This window comes from Lissotriton helveticus, chromosome 2_2, assembly GCF_964261635.1.
Source record: "Lissotriton helveticus chromosome 2_2, aLisHel1.1, whole genome shotgun sequence".
Taxonomy (NCBI): domain Eukaryota; kingdom Metazoa; phylum Chordata; class Amphibia; order Caudata; family Salamandridae; genus Lissotriton; species Lissotriton helveticus.
Window position 1 is genome coordinate 408,483,036 of NC_136060.1, and position 19,969 is coordinate 408,503,004.

The following is a 19,969-nucleotide window of genomic DNA, read 5'->3' on the forward strand; positions in this document are numbered from 1 at the left end:
CATCCACTGAGATGAAAGTTTCTCTGACAGTCATGGCATTGTTCATAAACGCTCATCTGTTTATTATCCCCAGAGCAATGGAATTGTGGAGAGATGGATCACGGTGTTCTAGGAAGGATTACAATTAGCTGTTTCTAAAGGAAAAAATTCCAATCAGGCTTCAAAGAGGTTCTTTGGAGTTACAGAAATACTCCCAGATGTAATGGGGATGTATCTCCTTTTGAAAAAAATGAGGGGAAGGAATAGTGTGTGTGTAACATGAGTCAAGTATGGAAGAGAGATTTATTGTGTAAGGAAAACAACAGGTGTGGATCCGATCAACATGGTAGAGATGTGATTTCTCCTGTAAAGATAAATGATTGGGTACATGTGAAGAAAGGTAGAGTTGTGAAGTCTGGTGAGTCCCGGTTTTCCCTTCCTTTGAAAGTGGTCAGAGTGGGTCACCAAGTTGTAGAACTTTCTGACAGAAACGTTTGGAATCTGTCCAAGGTGGTGAAAGATCCTCAGTGGTTGTGGCCTGCTGATAAGACTCCTGATTCCACAGTTTGGCAATCTCCTAAACTCTCGTGCAATGGAACAAATTGGCGCAAATTTGTTCCTCAACAATCAAATGTTCCAGATAGGTGTTGGGTGCAAAGACGTCAACATCCTCTATAGTGTAAAGATTATCATATGGATAAATGAAATTTCACTGTTCCTTATTATTGATGATATGTTATTCTTATATTTGCTACATGGATTTCACTGTTCCTTATTATTGATGATATGTTATTCTTGTGTTGGTTACACAGATTTCTTTCTACATAATCCTTAGTTTAGTTTTTATATTCTGCTGGTAACCTTTTTGTTCTTGCTCTGTTAACGAAGGGGGATTTGTTGTGTCTCGCTGATCTCCTGAAATCTGGAATACGTCCCGTGTTCCACATTCCAGGGCAGACAGTTTGGCCCAGGCTTATTTGATGAAGCTGACCTGTTTATCTCCTGAAAGAATAAAATCACTTATCTACATTCCTGTGAACTGTAATCCTTCTGATACAACAACTTTACACAAATCTTTCTATTATTATCAGTTTCAGTAAGTAATTTCGCATAGTTTAATGTATGACCTCAAATTCCAAAGGAATTTAAGGCCATATCAACAAGGCCTGGCGTTAAAATTATCGCCGCTTTAGGTCCGTTTTTGGGCGAAAAGCGGTGATAATTTTATCGCCCTATCAGCATGGATACGCTAACGCATGAATCCATGCCTTTGCGCCCATTTTCTTTGCCCCTCACATCGCTAATGAGATGCGAGGTAGGCATTCCCGACTGAAATTCAGCTGAAATAATTGCGAACACAGCTTCTCCCTATCAACAAGGAAATCGCTAACCCGTCTAGCGACATAAAAAGTAGGGCTAACCGGGTATATCGTCGCTTTCTTACGCCTGCTAATTTCCCAACTTACCCGTATGTATCATGGGAGGCAGATCATAATGCTAAGTCCACATCTCCCTATCTACAATGTTTTCCCTAACGATTGTTTTTATCTCTGGTAATCCTGCGATATTACTGCTTATCGCCGCTATGATTTCTATCGCCTCGGCGAAGCACGTTGTTAATAGTGCGCTGACCGGGTGATAGAATCCGGCGATAGACGGTGTTAGAATTGTGCACGCTAAACACGGCCAGCGATAATTATCACTGCCGCTTGATGATATGCCCCTTATTTAGAAGATAAATCTTCGTACATAGCTACCCTCAACAAGGTGCTCACCGGGTATTTGGGACAAAGAAGCAGGTCCAAAGAGATTGCTGGAAAAAAAAAGTATCAAACTTCTGAGTCCAACCTTTTTGCCATAAACTGCATCAACACAAGGAACATCTGTACCAAGCAGCAAAGCTGCATCTTTATGTAGGAGACTTATGCAGTCTACACCACTAAGTTCATCTGACTGAAGGCAAGCAATAGAGGCCACCGTGACTTTCCAACATATGTGTTGGTTCAGTGAGGCCACCTGCTTAAGTTCTGTAGCTGCACCAGCTGGGTAAAAATTGTGAACGCCAGTCTGCCTGCTAGAGGAGGCCAAGTCCTAATAAGGAAGTTTAAAACTCCCAAACACCCAAAATCTGGGAAGAAATAGAATAAAGGGATTCCAAAATATACAGAACCTCCTGGGTGTCCAACATTCTCTTGTTCCTTCGGGTGGTGAATTAGCCCTGTGAATGTTCCATAATGTCAACATGCGAATGGCCCAGTTAAAATTTCCAACATGTTGGGTGGCTCTCCACAATGCTAATTTGGTATGTCCCTGTGTTTAATGTGCATCCTCTGAAATAGCGCCCATTACAGAAGCGCTTCATTCTCTAAGCCCGTGGAGCACTAATGGCTGCAATGCACCAGCAATAAGCGCTGTTGTTTATTCGCATATACCTTCTTCAGTGTTGCACTTATTTCTGTTTTTGTGGACTAGATCAACTGTTAACGTTTTGCCTTCGCTTTGCGTTGCTTAAATATGTACATCCAATAGTAGCCATTGATGTTCATCTTTAAGGGATTTCAAAAGTTTAAAAGAATGGTCACTATAATTTTTGTAATTCCACTACTGATTAAAATTATGCTAATTTCATTGCATAGGTGCTTTTATTTTTGCATTTTATATTTTCCTATTCCCTCCTGTTTTCTGCATATAATTTCAACTATTTTATTGTTATATCTTATTATTAAATGTTTTCAGTACATTATTATAATATGATATTATATTGTGAACCTGGTGTTTTGTTATTTCCTTTTTTCCTTCTTACTAAACATCACTTTATTTATTATTTTTTTTAAAGAAGGGTCACAGCATTTTTGGAACATCTTTTGCCTTAGGGTAGTGCTTGTTTGTGATGTGATTTTTTTAGTGGAGCAAAGATGAAAAGCAGCACCAGTCTTCAGTGCCAGGAAACCAAAGGCATCCATGCATGGCACTCTTCGAAGCAAAATCCTTCTCACCCACGCTGTGACTTTGGCTGCAATAAACCTTTTCTTTCCTGAACATATGTACTTCGTGTGTATTTATTTGTGCGACTGTGTGCCTGTGCTGTGTGTGTGTTTATGTTAACAGGGGGGACCCAGGGAGAGCCAGGCGCGAGCCGGTCTCTCCCTGGGCAGGTTCGCGCGAGGAACATCAACAGGTGGGGGGCTGATTAGCAGAGGGTTGAAAAGGGGAAGTCAGGCGGGGATTAGCAACTGCGTGGCGGGAGGCGTGTAGGGAGGTTGTTTTGCGGCGTGTATTTGTCGTACCTGGGTTTTCTCTGACCACATGGAGGACGTGGAGGAGGTCAGGAGGGCCGTGCGGTTCCTCTGCGATGCCGGGCGCGAGGACCTGCTGCGGCCGGGTGTCCCAGCGGAGGCGTGGGTCGGACTGGCCCGCCCACCTCGCAAGGCTTCCGAGGGCGTTTCCAGGGCCGTGGACGCTTGTTTAACCCCGGGCCCGGAGGAGGAGGAAGACGGCGAGGCGGCCACGCCTGCGGACGGGCACATGCTCGTTTTGCCGGTCGCTGCAGTGGAGCCCCCGCCGGGTGACCCGGGCGCCCCCCAGCAGGTATGTGCATTCCAGTTACTTGGTGCTGGTTCCCGCGGGGCGCCCGGGGGGAGGCGGGGGCGTTCTGCGGGCCGTCAAGCTCCGCGTTCAGGCGGCTTGGTCTCGGGGAAGACGGGGAGGCTGCAGGCGGGCCCTAAACCAAAGCGGGGGCGGAGCCTGGACTCCCTTGGGCACGCGCCGACCCCTCCCCCTGCCGGTATGCCTGTAGTCCCTGCCGTTACGGTGCCCAATTCTCCGGGGGGGGTTTCCCCACTCCTGTGGCTTAATGGCCAGTGTTTTATGCTCTCTCCTGCCATGCTGGGGCCTGGCCCTGCCCCCCCCCGCGATGTTGGCTCCCCGCACACGGGTGACGCCGGTGCTGGGCCACTCACTGCTGCATTGCCGGCTCCAACCCCTCCTGTGGTCCCCACTCCTGCCCCTGCTGTGGTTCCAGTGGGCACTGTCTCTAGATTGCTGCCCCCCCCGGCCACTGCGGCTGTGGCAGCCGGTTTGCCTGGCCCTCGGGCTGCCATCCCCACGCCCCCGGCTCCTGGTATGAGGGGTTTGTTCAACGAGGGGGCGCCCCAGTACCCGGGGCAAGCCTTGTTCCTGGTCCCCAGGGGGCGGCCAAGTGGCCACTTGGGGGGTCAATCGACTGGGTCGGGAGGTGTCCATGGTCTGGCGTCGGTGGGCCGTCCCTTGGGGGAAAATTGCGGTTCAGCTTTCAGGGACCATGTTGTCGCGCACCCTTCATCGTCTGGCTTGAGCGGCAGCAGTTTTCAATCTGCGCCTTCGGCTGGGCGGCTGTTGGCAGTTTCTACGGGCCCGGGAACTGTCCCCACGGCTGTTTCCAGTGGTGGGCTTTCAGGGGGGCTATCTGGAGCGGATACCTCTTCTACAGTTTTCTGTCCACAAAGCTTTCAGACCATTGATTGGCAGTTTTATGATGGGGGTATTGGTGATGGGGCTATGCCCAGTGGAAGTAATCAAGTTGAATTTTCTGATGCAGCTTTCGGTGGGAGTTTTCATGATGATGAGTTGGAAGAGGGGGAATTGAGGGACAAAGATGTTGGGCTTTTGGCAGCACGGGCCCAGGGGGGTGGGTTGGGGCAACCCACTGTTTCTCGTGTTTTGCAGGAGTCTAGAGCGGACCCTGCAGGTGTACGAGGGGCAGTGTGGTCTGGACCTTCTCAGCGGGATCGTGGGGCCGTCGCCCAGCAGTCGGAGCAGTTACCAAGAGGTAAGGATGGGTGGTGGTCAGTGTGGCAACCTAGGGAGAGTCTCCCGGTTAAGTGTACAAGATCTGTTGGTATGGGTGATGGGGTTGTGGTTGAGCGAGTCGCTCTGGCACCGAGGCTTGAGCGGCCCGTAATTTCAAATGTGCAACCTAGGGAGAGTCTCCCGGTTAAGAGTACAAGATCCTGTGGTACGGGTGATGGGGTTGTGGTTGAGCGAGTCGCTCTGGCACCGAGGCTTGAGCGGCCCGTAATTTCAAATGTTTCTACTGTGCAAGTTGCAAAAGAAGTTTCTATATCGGGGGATGGCGGGGTGGATGCCACTCGGGTAACGGAGGATAGTATCCTACCGAAAAAGTTGCCTTATTCTGGGGTGGGGATGCCCTTGGGGTCCCATTTATCTGAAAAAACAAAGAATCTGATCTGGTCTGGGGCTTTTGTAGATGTTTTTCGTCTTCTCCACAGGGATGTCCAGGCAAAAGAAGGGTCGAAAGAGGAGGAATTAGAATTGGCTCGGAGGCCTCGCGTTCCGAAGTCCATAGAGAATTGGACTTCGGCCTTTCTCATTTATGCCAGCGTTTATTGTCAACGTCATCCTGAGAAAGCGATAGACATGTTTAAATATGCAGATGTCATCCGCAAGGCTCACAGTTATTTTGGAGGCTTTGCTTGGTTGTCCTACGATGACGAATTTAGGGCGCGCATGGCCGCTTTTCCTGAGCGTTCGTGGGGTGCGGTTGACTCTGAGTTATGGTTGCAATGGATGGCATCGGCAAACCCTCCTGCTACGACCCACACAGCTAGCGGGCAACCTGTGTTTTATCGGCCCTTTTCAGCTCGCCCCGCTCAGTCTGGGGCGGGGGTTTGGGGCAGAGGTCAATCAGCCGCTTCTGGCACTTGCTGGCATTTTAACAGAGGTTCCTGTAACAGACCCGCTTGCAGGTATAAACATGAGTGTTCACAGTGTGGAGGGAAGCACGCCCTCACCCAGTGTTTTCCCGGCCAGAGATGGGGTGATCAGGGACGGGGTTCTGGGGGCAGGGGGCAGCACCATCAGTCTGTTTACAAGGGCCCCTACTCCTATTAGGCAGGAGGTTCTCGACCTCTGGCTGGTGGATTATCCGGATTTTGAGGCAGCTAAGATTTTGTCTTGGGGCTTCAAAATTGGGTTTCGGATTGGGTATCAGGGACCCAGGGTGGGCAGGTGGTCGGATAATTTGAAGTCTGCGAAGGAGAGTCCACATGTGGTGCGGAAGAAACTGGATGCAGAGCTTGCGGCTGGTAGGATTGCTGGTCCTTTTGTGCATTGTCCCCTGCCTGACTTGATTGTATCACCCCTGGGCGTGGTGCCCAAGAAGGCGGAAGGGGAGTTTCGTCTTATTCATCACCTGTCCTGGCCCGAGGGTTCCTCAATCAATGACTTTATTGATCCAGCTGACTCAACTGTCACTTATGCTTCGGTGGACGATGCCTTACGGCTCGTGCGCACGGCTGGTGTTGGGGCTTTGCTGGCGAAGAGCGACATTCAGTCGGCTTTCCGGCTATTGCCCATTCATCCTTGGGATTTCAGTCTGTTAGGAATGCATTTTGATGGTAGTTTCTACGTGGATCGGGTGTTGCCCATGGGCTGTTCAGTGTCATGCTCCCTGTTTGAAACCTTCAGTACCTTCCTGCAGTGGCGATTCACTTTTGTCAGTGGCCACGCGTTGGTCTGTCATTACCTTGATGATTTTCTTTTCATTGGGGAGGGTTGCTCTGGGCAGTGTCAGTCGGCTTTGAACATCTTTCAGGCTCTAGCGGAGGAATTGGGTGTCCCCTTGGCGCCGGACAAGACAGAGGGTCCCTGTACGTCCCTGACTTTTTTGGGGATCGAAATTGATACTCTGTCTATGGTGGCGAGACTGCCTGTGGCTAAAGTGAAGGAAATGTCTGCTTTCATACATCTGGTGTTGGGGGAGCGGAAAGTGGTTTTGAAAACTGTTCAGAAGTTGTTGGGTTATCTCAATTTTGCTTGCCGGGTTGTTCGGGCGGGCAGGACGTTCTGCAGACGTCTGGGTCTGTCCATGTCCGGAGCAAGCCTTCCCCATCATAGGGTGCGCATTACCACCGCTGTGCGTGCCGATTTGACTGTCTGGCTTCGTTTTCTGCAAGACTTTAATGGCGTGTCCTTGTTTTTTGCGGATGAGGACATGGTGTGGCAAGTACAGTTGTTCACTGATGCGTCAGGGGCTCACGGATTCGGAATATTTTGGGAAGGTCGATGGTGCGCGGCCGGCTGGCCGGCGCACTGGAAGGATCAGGGTCGCAGCATTGCGTTTCTGGAGCTCTTCCCGCTGCTGGTTGCTTTGCACCTATGGGGGGATGAGTTTCAGAATCGTTCCGTCTTGTTTCACGTGGACAATTTGGCTGTAGTACACCTTGTCAATCACCAAAAGGCTCGCGATTTGCGGGTTTTGCGGCTCCTGCGCGCATTCATGCTGCGGTGTCTGCAACTGAATATTGTCTTTAAAGCGCGGCATGTTCCTGGTACTTCTAATTGCATCGCTGACTCTTTGTCTCGCTTTCAGTGGTCCGAGTTCCGCAAGTTAGCTCCTGGGGCGGACCTGGCACCAACACCGATCCCACAGTACGTATGGGACCTGGGGGATTGAGGGTTCACCACTTGGTGGAAAATTCTGTGGCTGAATCCACCAGGCGGGGTTATGTGAAAGCCTGGTCTGAGTTTCTGCAGTTTTGCAAGGTTTCGATGGGGCCGTTCAGGGCTGGTTGGTCTGATGAACAATGCATCTTGCAGTTTGTTTTACATCTGGCGGACAAAGGCCTGGCGCCCACTACCATTTCGGGTAAATTGGCTGGGGTTTCTTTTTATGGACAGCTTTGGTGGGGGAGGGATCCGGTTGGGGGGGTGTTGGTTCGTAAATTGTTGAAAGGTTTGGCCAGGCTCCGGGCTGGGGGTCAGCAGCTCCGGCAGCCCGTGACGTTTGAATTGCTCCAGTTGATGTTGCCGGAACTGGAGGTGTGTTGTCATGATGCTTTTGAGTGTGCCAAATTTCGTTTGTGTTTTGTGTGGTTGTTCTTTGGGGCATTTCGGGCATCAGAGTTGCTGGGGTTGCGGGGCAGGGTAGGCATGACCAGCGGTGAGGTGGTGTTGGAAAGTGACAGAGTGCGACTTTGGCTGCGGGCATCCAAAACCGACCAGATGGGGAGGGGTAAGTGGGTGTTCCTTGGTAGGAGTGGGGTCTCTGCATGTTGCCCGGTTGGGGAATGGGAAGGGTTTGTGTCCTCTCCGCATTTTCTACAGGGGTCCATATTTTGTCATGCGGATGGTAGTCCCATAGTGGCATCTCAATTGTTGGCTGTATTACGTAAGGTCTTGTTGCGTTTGGGGAAGGACCCTGTTCAGTTTGGTACCCATTCCTTCAGAATTGGTGCGGCGACGGAGGCCGCCCGCCTGGGGTGGGACTGGTCCCAGATCCGACGCATTGGTCGTTGGCGTTCCAAGTGTTGTGAAAAGTATGTGAGGAAATAGTGCATTTTTGGCTGGTCTAACATTTCTTTCTCTCCTAGGTCCCTGGCTATCAGTCGCCGGATGCAAAAGAAGGGTGTGGATACTGGGGCACTCTTTTATTAAACGAGCAGCTTTAGCCGCTGCCAGCCAGCTTTGTGGGAGATCACTTGGCCTGAACAGTATGACACATGAAGTCTCATGGCATGGAACAGGGGGAATGCGCTGGGGTGGGCTTTTTCCCGCCTTGGCTGCTTTGGTTTCGCAGTGTTTGGGGGGCCCTCCGGATCTCCTGGTGCTACATTTGGGAGAGAATGACTTGGTTTCTCTCTCTGGGCTGACCTTGTTAAAATTAATGAAGCAGGACCTGGAAATCATCCGAACCACATGGGAGAGCACCATGCTCATATGGACTGAGTTTGTGCCCCGTTTGCACTGGCGTGGGGCACGGACCCATTCTGCCCTGGAAAAGGCTAGACGGAAAGTGAACAGGACAATGCGCCTTTTTTGTCAACATTGGGGGATATACAGTTTGAACCATTATCATTTACAAGTATCTGAACATCATTTATTTTGTGAGGACGGTGTGCATCTCTCAGCTTTGGGCCTCTCTTTTTACCTCCTTGAACTCAGGGACTTGATTAGCAAGGTTCTTCAAGTACAGTTGTGGTGTGCTCCTTCCTTTCCTTTAGGTGGGGCAGGAAAACGCTAAAGGTTTTCCTGGGTGGCGGGTTTTTGTTAGTGGGGGTGGGCAGCCTGGAGCGGGTTGGCCATCCTGAAGGGTAGCGTTGGGTAGGCTAGGGTTAGTAGGCAGGAGTTTGTTCGGGGTTTTGGGATTTAGGTTTCGTAGGCTCACTGTAGAGTTGAATTATGTAAATAATAAATAAATAATGAATATGTTTATGATATTGATGATGCACCTGTCCTAAAATAAAAGTGGCCTTTCTTGCTCCTAAAAGAAGGTGTGGACAATGTTTTCTTGCGCGAGGGGGGACCCAGGGAGAGCCAGGCGCGAGCCGGTCTCTCCCTGGGCAGGTTCGCGCGAGGAACATCAACAGGTGGGGGGCTGATTAGCAGAGGGTTGAAAAGGGGAAGTCAGGCGGGGATTAGCAACTGCGTGGCGGGAGGCGTGTAGGGAGGTTGTTTTGCCCCACCCACCCTCCCTCTTTTTTCTTTTTCTTTCTTTATTTCTGGGTTTGTTCTTTTGCGGTGCTCTAGGCACTGTTTTAGTTTAGGTAGGTTTGCCACTGTTAGGATGGGTGCCTTTGTTCTTTTGTAGGCGGGTTTTTGTTAGTGGGGGTGGGCAGCCTGGAGCGGGTTGGCCATCCTGAAGGGTAGCGTTGGGTAGGCTAGGGTTAGTAGGCAGGAGTTTGTTCGGGGTTTTGGGATTTAGGTTTCGTAGGCTCACTGTAGAGTTGAATTATGTAAATAATAAATAAATAATGAATATGTTTATGATATTGATGATGCACCTGTCCTAAAATAAAAGTGGCCTTTCTTGCTCCTAAAAGAAGGTGTGGACAATGTTTTCTTGCGCGATGTATATTTGGCTTTGCACATTATGTATAAGGGTTATATAAAAAAAATATATCTCGAGACGAAAAAAAGCACAAGAAAGACTGACTATTCTGCACTGTTATCCACCCAAGCGCATACCTCTATCCTGCTGGAGGCGACTGTCTCCAGAGCAGCCAGAGTAAGTTTATACAAAACATTATGAAATCATTAAAAGCAGAGAGCTGCTACGTCACCAGCATCTCTAAACTGCTTAGTGAGTTTAAGTAGATAATAATAACCCGGGGCAGTTGAAAAAAAAGTGCAGTCTGCTGAGCAGCAAAGATTTACTTTTATAGGCGCGTGGATAAAGTGCCATGCAGTGCCTTTGATATTTGTTCCAGGCTATGCATTCCGGTAAAGTGCAAGGTGCTGGGTTAAGACCATTGCTGGACAAGGGGGGCTCTCCTCGGGCATAAATAGCAAAGGCGGCCGGTGCTCTCCCTTGCAGTCCAGCCCAGCTGCCAGCAACAGCAGGTGCTCCTCCCTCCAAGACGGGACTCCAGCCACCACACCAGTGAGTATCCCAAACTGGGACCCTTGCTCCGTATCAGGTTTAGATCTAATAACTTACCAGCTGCCCAGAGTCGAGGAGCATGTAGCATGTAATATGCACTTCAGGGTGATAAATGCATGCATGTTCGAAGGAGATTGCCTCCAGAAAATATTGCCTGTCTTGGGTTGTGGATTGTACATGTTTTCAAGCGGTGAAATCTCATCTTCCAAGAAACAATTCCAGTCGAACATATTGGTGATGTTTTTTTCTTAGAAAAATGTATTTCAAACGTAAACTAATTTCAGCATGTAGTGTGGAAGCGAACAATGTAACATTAATTTTCTTAGCAGGCATGTTGAAATATAATCATTTCAATATGTGGTTCTTGGAAGAGCAGAGGCTGGCTACAAGGCATGTTCACTCGTAAAATGGAAAATATTGCAAAACTCTGAGCATTGTACAAAATCTTAAATTTAAAACTGAAAGATTCCACTGACATCACGAGTCTGTATGGAACTTTTAAAGAGTGCTGTCAACTCCTTGTGTCTACGTTCATATTTAGAACGTTCATATTTAGAAACACAAAAAGTATGAATGGAAGTCTTACTTAAAAATAGACTGCAGGTGTGAAAGAAAATGTGTAGCATACAGAGATGTCTGCATTTTAGCAGCGTAACCTTAGGAAAGCACAGCGATGTAAACATCTGCCTGTGCTCCGCGGTACAATCCCGCGGTTCTGCTCTGCATGTCAGGCAGAAATGATGGAATATTTGCAGGCTGGAGTCCACATCTGTTACACCCATCCTGGCTCGTGTGGCTAGCCGGTCACTGTTGTTCTCCTTTCCATGGGCAGGGAGATGGAAACCCTCACGCCCTGCTGCAGGTCCTGTAAAGTCTTCTGGGCTGTCCTCTCAGCAGCTGTGGCCTGTGCCAGCTGCCTGCCCCTGGGCGAGGACTTCCTATGCACCGCCGAAGAGGTGGCCCGGTACAGCATCGTCTTTACAGGGAAATGGAGCCAGGTGGCTTTCCCCAAACAGTATCCCCTGTTCAGACCCCCAGCTCAATGGTCATCTCTGCTCGGTAAGTGAGATGCTTATAAAGTCAATAATAAAAATTTTAAAAATTCATAATATATATATAGACTATAGTATTCAGCGTAAACCAGGTCTTTCATCCTGGATTAAATGCCATATCAGTAGAATTAAACGGAAACATTAAAATTTTTCACATATTGTATTGTATTGCTATTGCATTTGTATAGCGCTTACTACACCTGACGAGGCGTCAAAGCGCTTTTTTCGGCGAGTAGCGCGTTATTCCGCGACCCATAGAGGATTAGTGTTGAATTAGTATAGTGAAACATGCAAGTAAATTTTAAGTGGTGGATAGGTTAGTCTGTTATTTGGATCCAGAAGGATAGAAGAGGGAAAAAGGTTTGTATTTATATAGCGCTTGTTACCCCTGATGGGGTTTTGAAGCGCTTTTTTGGCAAGTAGCACACTACTCTGGAACCCATAAGGATTAGTGTTGAATTAGTATGGTGAAACATGAAAGTAATTTAAGTGGTGGATATGTTAGTCAGTTATTTGGATTAAGAAGGTTTGGGGAGGGGTAACAAAGGGAAAAAAGATTTACATTTATATAGCGCTATTAACCCTGATGAGGTGTTGAAACGCTATTGGCAAGTAGCATGCTACTCTGGAACCCATAAAGGATTAGTGGTGAGTTAGTATAGTGGAATATGGAATTTGAGACGTGAACATGTTAGTCTGTTATTTTGATTGAAAAGGATAGTGGAGGGATAGAAGAGTGAAGGACTTTTTTTAAATTTCCTTTTTTAGGTCATAGCAGTAGGAGGAGACTTTTGGATGAGTAAAAAGGGTTTTAAACTCTTTAAAAACAATATTGGTAGTGTTAGTATCATTGTAAACTGGTATATGAATGATAGAAGTTTAAACACATTTTACAATTTGTAATGCCTTATAATATTAACATCTGCCTTTTGGCAAAAATTATAATGGGTATTTCTGGAAATAGAATTTACTGCCCAACAAGGAGATTCAAATGAAAATGTCTGCCGATCTAATTTATTTTTTGTTTAAATTAACCCTCACCAATCCCACAGGCGCTACCCACAGCTCTGACTATCACATGTGGCAGAAGGGTGGATACGCCAGCAACGGAGTGCGGGATTTTTCTGAAAAGGGTGAGGCGTGGTCACTCATGAAGGAAATTGAAGCTGCTGGAGAAAAAATCCAAAGTGTGCATGGGATCTTCTCCGCGGACCCCATCTCTAGCGGGACAGGGCAGACCTCAGCGGAGCTGGAAGTTCATTCCAGGCACTCGCTGGTAAGTACACTGAGTATCAGTATGCACAAATGGACCGCAGAGTGAAATGTTCTGGAAAAGCTGGAGCGCGCAAAGTGATCAAGCGGGAGAACCACACACTGGAATTAATTCAAATCATTCTATATATGATGCTTTGTTTAGATAACCCTTTAAATATGTGCTATTGCCTAGCTTTCCATCCCCTAAGTAAAAGTCCTAGCTAAATCGCAGACCCACTGGGAAATGCTACACTGCATGGGTCTTCATAAGTGTTCTTTGGAACTCCTGCCTAAAGAAAATGGGGCCCTCTTCTTCATTGGAGGATGTATTCCTTGATTCCTCTAGACAAGCTTTGTATGTCACTTCCTTCTTGTGACTATGGCTACCCCCTGCCCCCTTCCTTCCTGTATCTCTGGTGGGCCTGTCTTTTGAAACCGGCTTTGACTTTTCATCTGTTCTGTGGGTTATTGTTTTTGTGGTAAGTGGTGAACAATGCTGATAAACTTTGAGAATTTGGCAACGCTAAATACCTTCAAATGAGGAACCAAGACACATCATTAACTAATCCCGAGCTGGTAGAAATCAAGGCACTATTTAACACAGCAGTTTAGATGAAGAGCGCAGTAATTAGAGTCTCCAATGGTGTTTTGCCCTGTGCGCACAATGTTCTTAAACACAATTATTGATACATCTGCTGTTGAAGCTAAACTGCTACACTGCACACGTCATGCTGAATTCAAAATGAATTTGGAAGGTGTTATATGTGCTAAACATGATAGAAGAATATATTAAAGTCTTAAGTAACAGCAAAGACCTGTCTTATGCAAAACAGAAATAAAACAAACTGTGATATTTCTGTGCATGGACTCATTAGGACAGGTTCAAAAAGTAAAAAGTGCACAATTCTACAGGTGCAAAATGCACTTGTAAATAGCCAAAAGTACTCAGGTACACTGCATTTAGATATATATAAAGTGGGTCTGGTGGCTCATGGACTAATGCATCCACTGCAGGGGCTTGTGTTCGACCTCATGATCACAGGTTCAAATCCCAATGGGTCCACTCAGCCTTTCATTCATTGAGGTCAATAAAATTAGTACTGTTGGGGAACACTAAAACATCTGTTATTCAGCGCCAAGATTCCTATGGGTGAACGTGTGCTTTACAAATACTTATGTTATATCAAGCAAAGGTTAAAGTGCCATTATCGTTGGCTCTGCAGTAGCCCCTAAAACACAGTTAAAGTGCCGTTATGATCAGCCGCGGGCAGTGGAGGGAGTTACAGTGGGGCAGGGAGGCGGGGAGGGGGAGGGGTAGAGTGGAGGGACCTAAAAACTGGCATATGGATAATTGCAGGTAAGTACAAAATGTAACTAATAAAACGAAATTCGTAGCGCGCACAGCATCGCATTTTGTGATGCAGTGCACGCTACGAAATTCGTTTTATTAATTAAATTGTGTACTTACCTGCAATGTGTTTGATATGATATGATATCAATAATAATCAGCATCTGCTTGATCTCCAGTGGGATCTTGAGATCCTGTGAAGCTGTCAGAATATTTTGGGTTGGGCAGGTGTGGGTGCGTGACAACTGGTTTTAAATAAATGGTGTGAATACTGAGGTCCTGCTTCCCTGTTGTGCAGAGCTCCTAACAGGACAATCTACATAGCCTGGTGGGCTCAGTGCCATCTCTAGTGGCCTTAAATAGTGGGCTTGCTTTCAATCTATAGGTTAGAGCAGTAGTAACAACCTCCCTCTTACAGCTTCTCTAAAGTCTGCCCACTTTTAGAATTGGAATAAAGCCGATTACTACTACAGGCCATTGTTCTGTCTTGATTACAATACTGGAGGGCTAGGTATCTGAACCTTACTATGTTGGCCTACTGGTTCAAATTACAGACTATAGATAATAGGATCATTTTAACTCTATAAAAGTATTTCCATGGTACAACAATGGCAGCAATTAGAATGGTTGACTATTCCTGACAGAACAATTTGAGAGTGTTGTTTGAGGACATTTAACATGACTCTTGCATCTAATTATTTGATGGAATTGATAAAATCCCGAACTTCTACTTGAAGGTTTTAGCTACTAGATATATCAGAGAAAAAATGGGTGGCAGATTGTTTAGGTTGCCCTTACCAAGCTGCGGAATGCCCTGGCAAAACACTTTTGAGATATCCCGATCTTTCTAAAATCAAGTTGTTTTAACCCCTTCACTGTGGGGGTAATTCCCCCACGGCGCAGGGGGGGGGCTGCGAGCGCCACGGTGCTCGTGACGCGAGCCCAGCTCATTATGAGTCACAATAGAGCTGTGCTCATGACGAGCTGAGCTCGTCACGACTCCACCAACTGATTAATTCGCCCGCACAGACGGGGAATCAATCGCGCGTGGGCGGACCGAGGCAGTTATGACGAGCCCAGCTCGTCATGAGCACAGCTCTACTGTGACTCATGACGAGCCTGAGTATGGAAGAGGTTAATTCCCATAGAAATCCTTTTTCACCTAGGGGACTATCAATCATACCGTAGATACTTCAACATTTGTTCGCATTTGACCATGTAAGTCTGGTAAACCATATATAGTAGCTGAGTGTATTTACTTGGTGGGTTGGTGTTTTGAAATGAGTCTTTATCCCTGATAATTTACATATTTAGAGTACATGAGTGGGGAGTTTTTGAAAGTATTTATTTTTGATTGGATATTGTGCGCTTTATGGTTTGGGGCATTTTAGTTTTGGGGTTTATTATTATTCTGGTTCTTTATTTTGGATGAAGTATTATGTTCTTATGAAAGAATGAATTGAAAGAGAACAACAGAAAGAAAGTTCTATTTAGTTACTTGTGCATGCACTTTGAAGAGAATTGGATTTGGCCTGTTTGCATTTTATAAATAATAAATTAAACTCTGCTTAACTGCGGTAGATTGCAATTTGAAATGCAACACCCACACTTATGTTACAGGTGTAGAAGTGGCACTTGGGGTGCACTCAGTGTTGGTCTATTGGAATATGGTATATGGAAGCATGACATGCATCACTGCTCTGGTTTATAATCTTCCCAGACATAATCATTTTCTAGAAATGAAGCTGTGCCAGCTGTTTCCTCTCCTCACACACTGAGTATGCCTGGCACCGAAGAATAAGGCTTTGTAGAGATGAGCTCTAGCTAATAATCTTCCTCAGTAAACATCAAAAAGGCTGACTGCATTTAAATATCTTAGCATACACTTTGTTAGGAAAGTCTCTGATGGCATATTAGCTAACCTTAGTCCTAAACCTTTCTAAATATGACAAACTAAATAAAAGGTCTCAAGGAGATTACAAGCATATTCACATGTCTCTCAAGCTCCACTGTCCGTAGGAAGTACACTCCAGATTGTAAGTGTAGTCTCAAACAGTTATCATGGGATGGAACAGGCCTCTTCTGCAGAACACAAATACATAAAGCTGAGAGGCAACACACCAATCCTGGAGTCAATTAAACATAAACTGTGTATAACAGTAAAGGGAATGCACAGTGTGCCGCAGCAAATACAGAGTGGGACATTAGTAGAGCCACCCGCATATTTCCCGTGCAGTAGACTTTCCATCTGGTCTTCTGAATTATAGTAGCCCATTTCTGAGTTAGAGTTAAACCTCAGACATTTAGGCCTATATTTACTCAAATTTAGCACCAGGTTTGTCTCACAATTTTTTTTGTCCTGGAAAATAGTACTAAAGTACTGCTAGTGCTACATTGTGGTACTTGTTTCTAGAGGGTCTACAATGTGAGGCACATTGACGTTCCACCGCAATCACCTATGCATTTTGATACAAATTCCTATCAACATAAAAAAATTACATCTCCTCAATGTAGGCATCATTTTTGTTTTCGTAGGACTTTTCTAAGTTTCCATGTGTGCTGTAGTGTTTTCTATGTGTGCTGTAGTGTACAGCCCACATACAAAGATAGAAAACTTTTTAATTGTCTAAGCAAAGTCATTTGTATAGGACGCGTATCCTTCCCGTACAAAACCCATGCTTGACATCACACACACACCCACCCTTGTACTATGTTACAAGGGTGTGTTTGACGCAAAACAGCATAAAATGAGCCAGAGCTAGGAGACATAACTACTACACCAAACCTTAGTAGACATGGGGCTGTTCTGCACTCTCCCTTTCAGGCAACACAGAATCATTGGTTGCTCTCCTGTGTTGCAGGAAAAGTTAGTAAATTAACCCCTTCATTTTTTCACACACCTGCCTACACATACACAAATATTTTTTGTGTGGTTTGTTTAAATTATTACCTGCCCACCCTCTTTCTGTTATGCCCACTGACCATTATAGAGTTATTTCCTTGACTGCATCTGGAAGACTTTTGCCTCTTGGTGGATATGGAAACGGATCTACTAAGAAATTCTAAACAAAATTAGTCATGGGTTTCTCCGACCACCTACAGTTGACAATGCTTAAAATTTGGTGCCAGCAACAAAAAATCGTAGAACATTGTTACAGTGCACAGTGAGAGGTGGATCGGATGAGCACTGGGTGTTCAGCCTCGTAGACATAAAAAATGTGCTGTAACCGGAAGCGCAGCGGACGAGCGCAGCGGGCGCGACGAATGCGCCTCGAAGGTGCGCATAAGGCAAGCTCGTCTGCGCTCGTCCGCGCCGAGGACGGGCCAACGGCCACCCCCCTGGCAATTCCAGACTCATGGCCTCCTACACTCACGGTGAGATTAACCTATTCCGCCGACGATTTACGACAACTGAGACACATAGCGGATCAACCGCATATACTCCCTCATTTAATACACTCCAACTATATCGTAGGCCCACTGTTATGTCCAACTTGCATCAAATGTTCCGGTAAACCTTCAATAAATAACACACCTTCTATACAAGCACCACTGATAAACGCTAGATCTCTCCCTAAACACAAAACAGAAATAGCTGACCTGATCGATGCATACAAACTTGACCTACTGTTTATTACCGAAACTTGGGGCGATGAGGCCTCAGGACCCGATTTTGCAGAAGCCACTCCCATCAGCTACAATGTTTGCAGACTTGACAGACCAATAAAAAGAGGTGGCGGCATTGCCATCATTTATAAAAACCACTTCAAACTCTCGACTAAACCACATATATGTTCAGAATATGAGTCCCTTACATTCACTTTAAGCTTATCAGCAAAATCATCCTTCAAGGGAATGCTGATCTATCGCCCTCCAGGCTCAAGAGCAAAGTTTTTAGCTAACATAGGTAATATAATGGAAGCAGTCGTTGATGGCCCTCATTTTACGCTACTAGGTGACTTTAATTTTCACCTTGAGATTGCAAATAACCACGACACCACGCAACTCATCTCAGACCTTGAAGCTGCTGGCCTAACACAAATCATTAATTCTCCGACTCACCAGGCTGGTCACACATTAGACGGAATATTTACAAACAGTCCTCTTGTAAACATCACCCAGATAATCCCTCTGATCTGGACAGACCATTCAGCTGTTTGCTTCACAGTGCAAACAACTGCTACTAAATCGAACTCTGTTGCACCAGCTCGCTCAACATACAGAGACTGGAAAAATATTGATATATCACAATTAGCAGAGATGATACAGGATAAATTTATCCCCACTGAGCATGACCCCACCAAAGCTTCTTCAAACTACCTAACCAACCTGGACATGGCCTGTAACAAACTAGCCCCACCTAAATCATCACACCGAAACAGAACAACTCCTTCAGCCCCATGGTTTACGGAGGCCCTACGCATGCAGAAACAATACTGCAGGAACCTCGAAAGACAATGGCGTCGCAATTACAGCCCGGCAGACAAATCCAACTACAAAAATGCACTCGCTATCTACAAAAGAGCGATAACTACTGAGAAAAGTCACTACTTTATTACTCAGATTAATCAGGCAAAAAACTCGTCAGGAGAACTATTCAGGGTAGTTAACACCTTATCCAACCCCCCGACGCCGCCCTTAGAAGCCTCTCAATCACTGACCGATGCCTTAGCCAGCTTCTTCGAGGAAAAAGTTAGCTCCATCTTCCAGACTTTTTCGCGATCTACCCCCCCACAATCTGCGAGTCCTCCCCATACTAGCACTTCACCAACATTATTATCTTTCAACCCCGTAGATAAAGATCATATTCAACGTCTAGTAGCCAGTACCAAATCCGGCTCCCCCCTCGACCCTTGTCCCCCGTCTATTCTTAACCGCATACCGGAAGCAATCTCCCCCTCATTATCCACCATTTGCAATGCCATGTTCATAACGGGAATATACCCTTCAGTCTGGAAAGAAGCGATCATAAAGCCATTGCTGAAAAAACCCACGCTAGACCCTCTTCTTCCAGCAAGCTATAGACCTATCGCTTGTCTCCCATTTCCAGCAAAGATTTTTGAAAAATCCATGAACCTGCAGCTGTCAAAATACATCAATGACAACAACTTGCTAGACGACACACAGTTCGGTTTTAGGCAGGGACACGGGACAGAGACGGCACTACTGAAAGCCGCGGACGAAATCAGAACAACCATGGACAAGGGAGGATCAGCTGTCTTGATACTACTAGATCTCTCCGCTGCATTTGACACGGTCGATCATATCACCTTGATCGACCGTGTCGCAGCCCTGGGAATAGGAGGAACAGCTAAAGATCTGATTGCTTCGTTCCTTGCCAATCGGCCACAGACTGTCAAAATGGGTAATTTCACCTCCCAGACCTTCTCTCTCCCCTGTGGCGTTCCACAAGGCTCCTCGCTAAGTCCGACGCTTTTTAATATCTATGTATCGGACTTGGCGAGGGTGATAAAATTCTACGGCATTGCACTGACCACATACGCCGATGACACGCAATTAGTGCTATCGGTGTACAATAACGGAGCTAGCGTTGCAGCCAATTTCCAGGAGGGTATGAAGGCAATAAGCTCCTGGATGTCATCAAACTGCCTCAAGCTCAACTCTGATAAAACAGAGGTGATGACATTCGGGAGCTTGAAACCAGCATGGTCCCCACAATGGTGGCCACCGGAGCTGGGATCCCCCCCCCAACCGGTGACAAAGGTTCGCAACCTGGGAGTCACCTTCGATAACAAACTGACTTTCCACCACCACGCCAATGCCGTCGTATCAACTGCATTCTATACACTCAAAAAAATCAAGAAACTTCTGCCATATCTACCACAGTCAGCCGGCAAAACACTTATCAGTACTCTGGTGTTTTCAAAAACGGACTATTGTAACTCTCTGCTCCTTAATGCGCAAGAAGGAGTCCTCAACAAATTCCAGACCGTTCAA

At 46.5% G+C, this 19,969-nt stretch overlaps 2 protein-coding genes across 2 annotated transcripts in view; both read left to right on the forward strand.

Moving 5' to 3' along the window:
• Window positions 1–4,308: 4,308 nt before the first annotated feature.
• Window positions 4,309–9,684, forward strand: LOC144821859 (uncharacterized). The gene is made up of 2 exons (XM_078679011.1): window positions 4,309–4,786; window positions 8,349–9,684. Exons 1-2 carry the CDS (start codon window positions 4,516–4,518, stop codon window positions 8,996–8,998), a joined length of 921 nt encoding a protein of 306 aa, XP_078535137.1. The 5' UTR covers window positions 4,309–4,515; the 3' UTR covers window positions 8,999–9,684.
• Window positions 9,685–10,262: 578 nt separating this feature from the next.
• SPON2 (spondin 2) overlaps window positions 10,263–19,969 on the forward strand; it is a 41,908-nt gene continuing 32,201 nt past the window's right edge. The window contains exons 1-3 of the mRNA XM_078678651.1: window positions 10,263–10,357; window positions 11,190–11,416; window positions 12,462–12,685. Of these exons, the coding sequence (XP_078534777.1) occupies window positions 11,194–11,416; window positions 12,462–12,685 (447 nt within the window). The 5' untranslated portion in view covers window positions 10,263–10,357; window positions 11,190–11,193. The remainder of the gene's footprint in view (window positions 10,358–11,189; window positions 11,417–12,461; window positions 12,686–19,969) is intronic.